Here is a 12,426-nt window from a genome sequence, read left to right as displayed (position 1 = left end):
TCTTTTTCTGTATCAATTTCCCCACCTCAACTCGAGTGACACTCAAGCTTAACAATGCCATACAATGGTCAACGAATTTAATGGTTTTATGTAATCTCTCTCTCTCTCTCTCACTGAGATGAGATCATTTTCATGGATGTATGTAATAAGTTTATCATTAATATTTTCCAATAATAATACTATGAGTACAAAAATTCATATCTGGGTATTTAAATACAATAATCATTCCATTTCTCTCTTTTAAATACTGTAAGGACATTTTGGTGTTTGTTTCTATTTTCTTCCTTTTATCTCTCTCGCTCGCCCAACAAAAAGAAATTGATAGACAGGACAAACAAAAATAATTGCACCAGTTCCTCTCCTTTTTTTTTTTTCTTCTTTCCCCCTTCCTTCTTGGAGAAACATATGTTATTTTATGGGAGGGGGAAAACAAAAAAGTTGCCATACAGGACGTTCAATTTCAATCTATTGGACAAAACTAAGGGAGTTATTTCCTCTCTCACTTCTATCTCTCTCTCTCTCTTCGTCTCTCTATCTCTCTCCTCTTCTCTCTCTCCTCTCTCTCTCTCTCTCTCTGTATTTTAATGCAAAATATACAGTAATTTGTGAACTACACAGTGTTGCACATGAAAAAAGTAAATTAGTGATAATTTTAGAGATATAGCCCTAAAAAAAATTGCAAATTAGTAGTGAAATTTTCACTGTGGACATGTTTTCAAGAACGTCGTTCCGGCTTACGACGATTTTCGGGTTACAACGCGTCTTAAGAACGGAAACCCCGTCGTAACCCGGGGACTGCCTGTATTATAAAGGTATCGGTAAGCGTGCGCTTACCAACCTTGTACTGAATCTGAGTTACAACTACTACACTTAATTCATTGTTACCAATACCCGAAAGTCGTACTCCTGACTTCTCAATAGGGAAGTTCGAAAACAACATGTGATGAGTCTGCAAATCCATGATATTACGTGGACTACCGGAATCAAAAAAACAGTGTGAAGGGGTCGGGCTGCTCTAAAATATGGCATGCAATGTAGGACGTAATTCATCTTTACTGATAATAGCATGTATACGGTGAAAGTCTACGGGAACCTGCACTGGTTTTTTGGATTCGGTCGTGTGGTTCATAGGAAAATTCTGGGTCTCGCATACATCTTGTAGGTAATTAAATTTGTTATTTGATTCAAAAGATGTTGATACGAATGACCCAACATCATTCTCTCCCCCACTGGAGTTAATTATGTGGTATTTGGTTTGCTTTGCACACTTGAAAAATTTGACTGACTCTGTGAGTTTGAGTTCGACGGCCCGGGAGCAGAATTTCCTGAAGCACGATTTGTTTGTTTCTGATTTTGAACAGCGTTACTGTTTGCCTGTTTCTTCTTATAATAATGAGGATTCTTCTTATTATCATTGGCAACATTTTGTGTGTTTTTAGCATTATGTTGCTGTTGGTTACGTGAGAATCAACGATTGTAAGAATGACTGGAGCTGTTATGAATTGAACAATAATGCGTTCGGCAGTCTCCAATCATATGCCCTGCACGCTTACAATTAAAACAAGTTACCCCTGCTGCAAAATTATTGATTATATTTACTTGCTGTGGTTTACTTTTATTCTTTGCAAAAACTTGAGTAGGCTAGGGGTCCAGATCTGTGCACTTAGACATATGTTTCTTTATTTGTTTATATATGTCTAGCTCCGTACTGTCGGGCGATAGCTTCTTGTCAAAACAGCATACCAAGGCTTCCGGCAACATAACTGTCAAGCAGGTTAAATATGTGAGCCTGATAAAATCTTTCACAGCCATGTTCCTTCCCGTAACCCAAGAGGAAGTAAGCAAACTATCCCGCCCTCTCTACAATGTTAAGTTGAGTCATAGAGACCAGATTAATGGTGTTTCTCAAAGCTAAAACTACATCCAAGGATTCTTCACCGCCATATATAGCCCGTAATCTAATTTTAAATTCATCCCATGTATCCACCTCTTGGAAAGAGACTCCTCTCAGGTACGAACCTGCATCTCCTTTAGCAAAGTCAATGAAACTTTTAGCTTCCTGTAATTGTAAGTGTGGGTCAGTGGTGCATTTTGCTTTTAAGTGAGCATCCACTGATGAGATCCAAGATTCGACGCCTTGAGGCAAGAACCTGTTGACCCGGCCTTGAAAGTGAGTAATTGCAGACCTAGCACTGACTAAGGTTACTACTGGGTTGTTGGGTGCGGGGTTAATGGGTGTAGAGGTGGCCATTGTAACTTTTGTTTTTTTCTTATCACTAAGATTCCTAACGATCCTATCGAAATATCTATATGAATACACTCATCCACTGCATAAACGCATATGCAATATAAGATTAAAAAAAATGTTACAGATAATAAGTGTCCCCCAAAATGATAAGATTAAAAACAGAAAATACGATAAGGATATTTCTGGAGAACTTCTGGAGGAAAAAAAATTAGCAACAAAGATAAAAAGGCCTGCAGGGCGAGTATTCGAAGTTGAAGATAAATTCCTGCAAGAAAGGAAGATTAAGAATAATGTATAACTCACCCCCAGGAATAATGAATGATCGATCTGTGTATGGAGAACACTCAAAGTCACACACCAAAATGAATAAAGAATTGTACTTAGCTTTGGTATATAAGAGAAGATCTTGCTGTTTAGGTGACGTCACGGCCTTGGCTTCGATGTCGCTGCTCCGTGGGTGACCCGAATTCTCAGCTCGCTTTCTGATCGTGCATTGTTTGTTTGTTGAATGATTCGTTTCCCGTTGCTTGGTCCATGAAGATCCGATGCTGCAGACACGTCCGGTTTGTTTCTTGAAGATATGTAGTGTTGAAGACACTCAATAAACGATGATACAACCTCTTGAATGATTCTTAATGAAAGACATTTCTTACGTTGCCATAAGAGACACTAAGTTGCTTGAAGATTCTCTTGCCTTCGTTTACTTCTGATATGTTACATTTTGTTAGTCTTCAGATGATGTGGAATAGTCCGAGCTGCTACCAATGTAATGCTGGGCCTTGTATAACGAGGCGCCCTGTGAGGTTATTAAGACCTGCAATGTTTTACGCAAGAATCTGTTTGTATACTTCCCATCCTTGTCAGAGATTGCGACGATAATTTCTAAGTCAGTATCTTCTTTGGGTATAAAGTCTTAGATCTTTCAAACTCATGATGATAAACTTAACAATATATTTGCAAAACTACATCTCTTGAGTAGAGGCAAGAAGGCGGTTAAGAGAACTTGATTCTTGGAGGGGAAGTAGAGTTCTGAGTTACAATGCATTTACAAAATCATAGGAGAGCAAAGCTTAGCTCAGCATACTAACATACAGACAGACGAACATACGAAAGCACTGTGACCTGTTAGACACAACAATGGATTTGATTATCACAGGCAAATGCAAACTAGGGCGCCGCTGATACAACACCCCAAGGCTTAGCTTGCATTCTGTTTACCAATCCCTATCACACTTCTTGCTACCTCAACAGTGACCCCTTGGGTCATCAGCTTATTTATATACAGAATATATATTTTAAACGTAACACTTACATTATATTATATATATATATATATATATATATATATATATATATAAAATTATATATACATATACATATACATATATATATATATATATATATATATATATATATATATATATATATATATATACACAGGCGGTCCCGGTTTTACGACGGGGGTTCCGTTCTTGAGATGCGTCGTAAGCCAAAAATCATCGCAAGCCGGAACATCGTCAAAAATCATAAGAAAACCTTACATTTAATGCTTTGGTGCATTGAAAACTATGTAAACTGCATTCTTATGGCATTTTTCATAAAAAAAACTTCAAATATTGATTATTTTGCATTTTTGGTGTCATATTTCATCTCACCCAGATGAGCGCTGTAGGCGTCGTAACCCTGGAACATGCGTCGTAACCCTGAAACATGAGTCCTAACCCTGGAAATAACGTCTACTGACAAGCGTCGTGTAACCTCGGAACGTCATAAGCCGACACTGTCGTAACCCGGGGGGGGACCGGGGCTGCCTGTATATATATAGATATAGATATATATATATATATATATATATATATATAGTCATAGATATAAGGAATATAGATAGAGATAGATATATATAGATATATATTATTTATAGATATATACTACTAGATATCCTATCTATATGTATATATATATATGTATATATCTATACTAGATAGTATATATATATATCTATATATATAATACGATATATATATATACCATATATATATATATATATGTATATTATATATAATATATATATATATGTATTATATATATAGATATATATATATATATATATACTAAGAATATATATATATATATAAAACACACGCACCCACTACACACAACACACACACACACACACACAATATATATTATATATATATATATATATCTATATATTTTATATATATTTATATATCTAATTTATATATACACCATTATTAATAATTATATATATATATAATGTATATTATATAATATTATATATAACACACACACACACACACACAAATATATATATATATATATATATATATATATATATATAATATATATATATATACAAACACACACACACACACACACACACATATATTAATTATATAATTATATATATATATATATATATATAAGAGAAGAATAACTTGATCACGAAGTATATAAAATGTGATGCTATGTATAAATAATGGTTTTGCCAGAGGAAAAAATGAAAAGCGAGAGCCAAGAACTTTCGGTCTAGCACGACCCTTTACTTAGGCACAAGTAAAGGGTCGTGCTAGACCTAAAGTTCTTGGCTCTCTCGCTTTTCATTTTTTCCTGTGGCAAAATCTTTATATATATATATATATATATATATATATATATATATATATATATATATATATATATATTGTATATATACACCACGCTGGAATACTTCTGTTGCAGTATATCCTTGTACCTATTCACCCAGTGTCACCCTCCACAAATAAATCATCGGTTTTACTATCAAGACAAAGGGCCAATAGGTAAAGATTGCATTTCTCATAGAAATTAACCCTCTACGCCGATTGGACGTATTAAACGTCGAGTCAAAATGTCTCCCGTATGCCGATGGATCGTATCATACGTCGGCTCAAAAAAGTTTTTTTAAAAATTCGCGGAAAAAAAATACTTATAGGCCTACCAGCCGAAAACTTTTGTATCACGCGCCTTGGGGGATGCTGGGAGTTCACGGATCAAGGCGTTGTTTTGTTTACAATCGCTACGCAGGCGCGCAAGCGCGAATTTCTTTCTTATCGCACTAAAAAGTATCAGTGACACATCTCGGAAATTATTTCGTCACTTTGACATAATTATTGCACCATTTTAAATTATCCTTTACATGAAGTATTATATATGAAAATGTGCGCAATTTCATGCACAATACAACTAAAAAATACTCATGATTGTAGCTTTTATCAGTTTTGAAATATTTTCATATAAATAACGATAAGTGCAAAAATTTCAACCTTCGGTCAACTTTGACTCTACAGAAATGGTCGAGAAACGCAATTGTAAGCTAAAATTCTTACATTATAGTAATATTCAATCATTTGCCTTCATTTTGCAACAAATTGGACGTCTCTAGCACAATATTTCGATTTATGGTGAATTTATGAAAAAACTTTTTCCTTACGTTCGTGCGATAAACTCTTCCGATAAATTTTTTCGTGCGATTGTCCTAATGTTTGCACCCTTTTAAATTTGCCGTTACATAAAGTTTTATATATGGAAATGTGCGAAATTTCATGCACAATACAACAAAAAACAACCCATGGTTGTAGCTTTTATCAGTTTTGAAATATTTTTATAACGTTAAGTGCAAAAATTTCAACTTTCGGTCAACTTTGACTCTACCGAAATGGTCGAAAAACGCAATTGTAAGCTAAAAATCTTATATTCTAGTAATATTCAATCATTTACCTTCATTTTTGCAACGACTTGGAAGATCTCTAGCACAATATTTCGATTTATGGTAAATTTATGAAGAAAAAAAAAAACATTACGTTCGCGCGGTAACTTCCGAAAAAATCAGAATTTTTTTGTGCGATTGTCGAAATGTTTGCACCATTTAAAATTAGCTGTTACATAAAGTTTTATATATGAAAATGTGCGTAATTTCATGTAGAATACAACTAAAAATGATGGAAGGTTGTAGATTTTCTCTTTTTTTCGAAATATTTGCATATAAATCACGATAAATAGAAAAAAAAAACCACGTTCGGTCAAATTTGACTCTACGAAATAGTTGAAAAAAACGCAATTGTAAGCTAAAACTCTTACGGCCTAGTAATATTCTGTCATTTTTATTCATTTTGAAACAAATTTGAAGTCTCTAAAACAATATTGTGATTTATGGTGAATTTTTGAAAAATATATTTACCTTCACTCCGCGCGCCGATTCGCGGCCGCAAAGTCTCCGAAATACGTACATGGCATTATCCTAATATTTGCTCCTTTTCTATTAGCCTTTTTTATAGAGTTTCATATATCAAAATGTGCGCAAATTTATGAAGAATACAATAAAAATAATGAAGGTTGTAGCTTTTTCATCTTCGAAATATGTCCATATAAAAAACAAAAAAAATATATATATTAAAATTTCGACATTCGGTCAAATTTAACTCGTCCGAAATGGTCGAAATCTGCAATTCTAATCTAAAACTCTTACAGTATCGTAATATTCAATCATTTGTCTTAATTTTGAAACAAATTGGAAGTCTCTAGAACATTATTTAGAATTACGGTGAATTTTTGAAAAATGATATTGTTATGATACAATAAAGTTTGTTCATACTTACCTGCAGATATATATATAGCTGTATTTTCTGAAGTCCGACAGAAATTCAAAAAACTTCCGGCACACACAGTGGTCGGCCAGGTGGTTAGTACCCATTCCCGCCGCTGGGAGGCGGGTATCAGGAACCAGTCCCATTTTCTATTCATAATTTTTATTTCCACTGTCCCTGAGGGGAGGTGGGTGGGTACTTAATTATATATATCTGCCAGGTAAGTATGAACAAACTTTATTGTACATCATAATCAATATCATTTTGTTCATGAAACTTACCTGTCAGATATATATATAGCTGAATCCCACCGTTGGAGGTGGGAAGGGACAGAATAGAAGGATTTTGGGAAACAAATGCATGCAGATGATTTACATCTTGGTTCCACCTGTTAGCATTGCTGGCTTCGTGGTTATTGCCACGTAAGTCTGCTTGTGCTACTAGAGTTGCAGCGAAGGGTAGAGACCCTATATAGCTGGTGCAACTCCAGATGATCTGTCAACAGGGGCGAGACCACGACGTGACTAGACCATATTGACCATACCATGAGGGCTAAGAAGTAAAATATATATATAAAATATATATCACCACCTGACCAACCTAGCCAAAGTTAACGGGTGTTAAACTAAGGCTTAAGAGTTAAGAAGTCACCGTTGTCGGCCGACATCTCAACTACTAAATTAAGAGCTCTTCCTAACCATTTTCTACAGGATAGGATGAGTGGTACTACTTGCCCCCAAGATTGTGTCTGCAGACACGTATGGCCCTAGCGAGCAGCAGATCTCATATGTCATCTTCCACATCTCGCAGGGAGTGTGAATTGAACACAGAGTTGCTTCGCTAAAACATGGTACTCAGGATGTTGCTGAGTGCCATGCTCTGTTGAAATGCTTCCGAGGCCGCGGGCCCTCACCATCGTGAGCATTCAAATCAAAAGATTTCAAATCTTTTTGTGCCAACACAATGAAGGAGCTTTTTTTTTTTTTTGAAAGAACTCCTTAACAATAAAGCCAGGGTGTTCTTCGATATGGGCAAGTCTGGTCTTTTCGGAACACTGCAGATTGTCCGTACGACTTCGACTTTCTTGAGTTTTATGTAGATAAAACTTGAGAGACCTGACAGGGCACAGGACTCTCTCTGGCTCCTGCCCAATAACTTGTGCCATCCTTGATTCCAAGCTCCTGGCCCAAGAACAAGACGGGTTTCCATTCTTAGGCCACAACGGAAGGCTTAGAGAACGCACCCCTTGTGTCTCTAATGCCAAAACTTCTGACGATGGCTAAAACCTCACGAACCCTAACCCCTTTGTTCGTATCTAGGGTGGTTAGAAAAGGCCTTCCTGATCACGTGCAAGAAGTTAACAGGTAGGAGATGTTCGAATGCTTTGACATCAAGAACTTCAGACTATGTCTAAGTTCCATATTGAAAGCTTCGATCTGGACATGCACAGTCAGTCAGTCTGTACTAAAGTCAGGTGACCGACCAGTTGACCAGTCAGACGCATCAAGGACAGCAAGGCTGTACCCTGAAGACCATAAGGCACTATTCTTCGCTGAAGGATGAGTGTCTGGACTGCCTGGGCGATTCAAGCTAAGCAAACCTTGTGGTATGACGCAACCCAACGTCGTTAGTGAATCAAACTCCTGAGCCACTCCTGACTCGAGATTCTGGTGCCAGGAGAAAGGAGCGAGGAGCAAAAAGGCGATTCAGTCCCGAAGGACGAATGCCTGACAGTCCAACCTGGTCTCATGTTAAACGATCATCGGGGGTGTGTAAACGCAACCGACTTCGTCAACAAGAAACTCAGGGCTACTATGTGTCTCCTGATCTCGCACGAGTGTCTGACTCCGAGAAAACAGGTGAGACAAAAAGTAGATGGGTGAGCGAGTTTCGAGATTCCACAGAACTCAAAGATCGTGAAGGGCTTTGTTGTTTGACAGAAGCAAATCTCTGAGCCCAAAGGCCGTCAACAACATATTTGCGTATTCTTTAATAGTTGTGACTGCCAGCTTATCCCATTCTTCAAATGGAAAGGGAAGACGGCAATCTTATGCTGTCAACATCTCGATAGTCTGAACGTAGTCAGACTCAGAGCGGAGAGGTTATAGGTACCTTTCGTGTTAAAGTAGACCGACTCTCTCGGAAAAGGTCCTTGGAAGGACGTGACCTCTGTGAATCTAGGATCTTGAAGGCCAACATGGGGCGATTAGCGTCATTGTCGCTCCCTGTGATGGTATAAATCATCTTATTACATTTCAAAACAATTTAAGATAGCGTATGCCTAGCCACAAATCCAAGTCAATAAATCAAAAGACAATTAGGATATTTAGCGGCCATGAAGTTTCCAAAATCCTAAGACGGAGGTACTGAAAACAGGTGTTTCCAGCACCGGCGACAGAAAAATTATGAATAGAAAATGGGACTGGTTCCTGATACCCGCCTCCCAGCGGCGGGAATGGGTACTAACCACCTGGCCGACCACTGTGTGTGCCGGAAGTTTTTGAATTTCTGTCGGACTTCAGAAAATACAGCTATATATATATCTGACAGGTAAGTTTCATGAACAAATAACATTTTTTTACGTCCGCTCGTTACGAATTCGTACATCATTTTGTGATAATATTTTTCCGGTGTTGCTTTTATTGTTTTACAATGTATTATATATCAAAATGATCGCAATTTAGTGTAAAATACAACGCAAAAAAAAGTAACTGGTTAGCTTTGACCGTTTTCTGCACAGCGTGATTTGAATACAATTATGTATGAATTTTTTTTTTTTCGCTACCATATATCGCATTATTTACATATGATAATGATATTATTTTTCATTTCTGATGGTTGCATTCTAAACTTCAGGCAATGACAAAAAAAGGAGCCAAAAATGAACTCTTAATCTTCAAAAGTACGCGCGCTGTAATTTTTTGAAAAAATTATTTTTTCCACTTCCGCGCTCACTCCAAACCAGGCCCGGCATACGGGAGACGTTTTGATTTTTAGGGCTCCGGCGTAAGAGGGTTAATGTAGTACTATTATTTACGTTAATAACACAACTTAATAGAGTTTCTACCCTATGCTCGTCTCCAAACTATAGTTAATGACAAAATCATATGAAATTACACTGTTACAGTGACATATAGACCAATTACCACTTTTATTAGCCTATGTCATAATGTTCATTCCCATCGGGATCATGATACTGAGCAGTGCTCTAAGTGTGGTTATGGTACTGAAGTAAAAACTTAGCGAAATCAAAATATATAGGTAGCTACCTAATTTGTAGATCTAGGGTACTTATCCACGGCGGCCTAGACTATGGCAGCTGCGGTTTTACTATGCAGTTTTACTTACTGAACAAGAATTTTAAGTAACATTTATTCGGACGACTGTAATTAACACCCAGGGTCCAGTACTAAACACGGCGAAATACATTGGACGGCCCAATCCCTAGTGGATGTCGTATCCGCGGTTACGTTCCTTGCTTGTTTTGTTTGTTTGGTGCTTTTACGTTGCATGGAACCAGTGGTTATTCAGCAACGGGACCAACGGCTTTACGTGACTTCCGAACCACCTCGACAGTGAACTTCAATCACCAGAAATACACATCTCTCACTCCTCAATGGAATGGCCGAGAATCGAACACCCGACCACCGGCACCGAGGTGGAATGCTAATACCATACCAACCACACCTTGCAGTCCGTGCTGAGTGCTTCTGTAAAAATACCATCTAATTTGCTAGTCCTTCCCTATTTTAAAAAATGTAAAGAGAAAAAAACTTTGCCTACGTCTATTTCATCCAGCTGAAAATTAAACTGTTACACCATAATATAGGCCTATACTCTTATCTGTCCATCCGCCTGTGGTGTTTTTGTATGGTAACACTGCGTCCCAGGCTTTAAATAGTAGTTATGCTACGTGTAAGTTTTAGGTAAATAAAAGGATATCTGGGTGTACATTTGCAACTGAAAAGTGTTTTAATAATTTACTATATGCGAATTACACCGTTAATATTCGAAATAGGTTATTGTTATTATTGTTGAATGCAAGCTCCCTTTTCGGGGTGGCGAATGGAACAGCCAGACGCAGTGGCGGGAAAACTGCTTCTCTCGCTGTTCACTATAGCAAGATATCAACGTATTACTTCATTATACGTAAGTATATCAGTATGTACTGTTAATTTTTATAAAGTGCGTTTCAGCCAGATACAATATGACGTAACTTGGTTTAGCATCTGTTTGATGGAATTTGCGTCTGGCTGTTCCATTCGCCACCCCGAAAAGGCAGCTTACATGCAACAATAATAACAATATCCTATTTCGAATATTAACGGTGTAATTCGCATACAGTAAATTATTAAAACACTTTTCAGTTGCAAATGTACAACCAGATATCCTTTATTTACCTAAAACTTACACAGCGTAACTATTTCAAGCCCGGGACGCAGTGTTACCATACAAAAACACCACAGGCGGATGGACAGATGAAAAAAAAAACAGAGTATAGTTAGCTAACTCTAGGAAATAGGTAGCTCGCGTCCGGTATTTCTTTGTTAATTATAGTACCTAGTTTCCTATAGGACTTGGGTTGCTTATTAAGACTTTATCGTAATTTTTGGGGCAGTACTAAACACTTCGAAATACATTTGACGTCCCAATCCCTTTCGTATTCGAGGGGCCGTTCCTTGCAGTCCGTGCGGAGTTATTGCCTAAAATTACTTATAAATAAATACTATCAGGGTATAGTAAGAATGAAAAAATTCAAATACAAATGGATGAGGCAAAGTAGGGTGAATAGCCTTGGGCCTACCGGTATAGCAAGGCTCCATACCTATTACTAGCTACCTAGGCCTACGCCTATAGGGGTTAGGTGGACTAAGCCAATCTATGATAGCCTTAGGGTGGTTCCTTATTACATCCTCACACAGTTTTATTCGTTACAATAACAGCCGACGTAGTCCTACCCTTGACAAATTGTTTAAAAAACGAACAGGCCTAGATTTTACAACACGAACACCGCCTAGGCTAGCTATTCCTTGAAAGTTATCTCAAACTACTAAATGACAGCCGAATTACTTACCTAGTTCTTCTTCTGGCCATAATTCATTCGTTACAAACGGAATTATCGGAGAATTCACCGAATGCTTCCGCTTTCTATTCATCATCCCATTACTTTGCAAGTCAACCATGGTCGCTTGCACCTCCCAAAAAAATCACCAGTCCTGTGAAAAAATGGCGGCTACCTTTTCAAGCCAAGTGGAATACCGAAGTTAGGGGTTACGACTTACGAGGCGACGGGTCTCCTCAAGTTTTTTATATCTAAATTTCATTAGGTTTCAATATTTCACAAATTCAGAAAATATTGATATTAACTTAATTGTGTAAAATTACTAAGTATATTGCAATAGAGACGAATTTTTATAACACTAATGGGAGAGTAGGAGTCTGTACTCTGGAGTCTTATCAAGAGTTAATTTGCCCCGGAATGATGAGAGTAGTATATCGTAAAAGGAAAAAATAAAGCAATTTCATTTATTCGGCCCTGAAGAAAGTGATAAG

The 12,426-nt window shown here is 37.2% G+C and overlaps 1 protein-coding gene across 1 annotated transcript in view; it reads right to left on the bottom strand.

Annotated features, from left to right (window-relative positions):
- The window catches only part of LOC135207493 (uncharacterized), a 125,411-nt gene extending 113,081 nt beyond the window's left edge, over positions 1 to 12,330 (bottom strand). Inside the window, exon 1 of the mRNA XM_064239301.1 lies at positions 11,948 to 12,330. Within this exon, the coding sequence (XP_064095371.1) occupies positions 11,948 to 12,056 (109 nt within the window). The 5' untranslated portion in view covers positions 12,057 to 12,330. The remainder of the gene's footprint in view (positions 1 to 11,947) is intronic.
- Positions 12,331 to 12,426: the final 96 nt, after the last annotated feature.

Source organism: Macrobrachium nipponense, chromosome 32 (genome assembly GCF_015104395.2).
Source record: "Macrobrachium nipponense isolate FS-2020 chromosome 32, ASM1510439v2, whole genome shotgun sequence".
Taxonomy (NCBI): domain Eukaryota; kingdom Metazoa; phylum Arthropoda; class Malacostraca; order Decapoda; family Palaemonidae; genus Macrobrachium; species Macrobrachium nipponense.
This window is presented reverse-complemented; position numbering and strand designations above follow the sequence as displayed.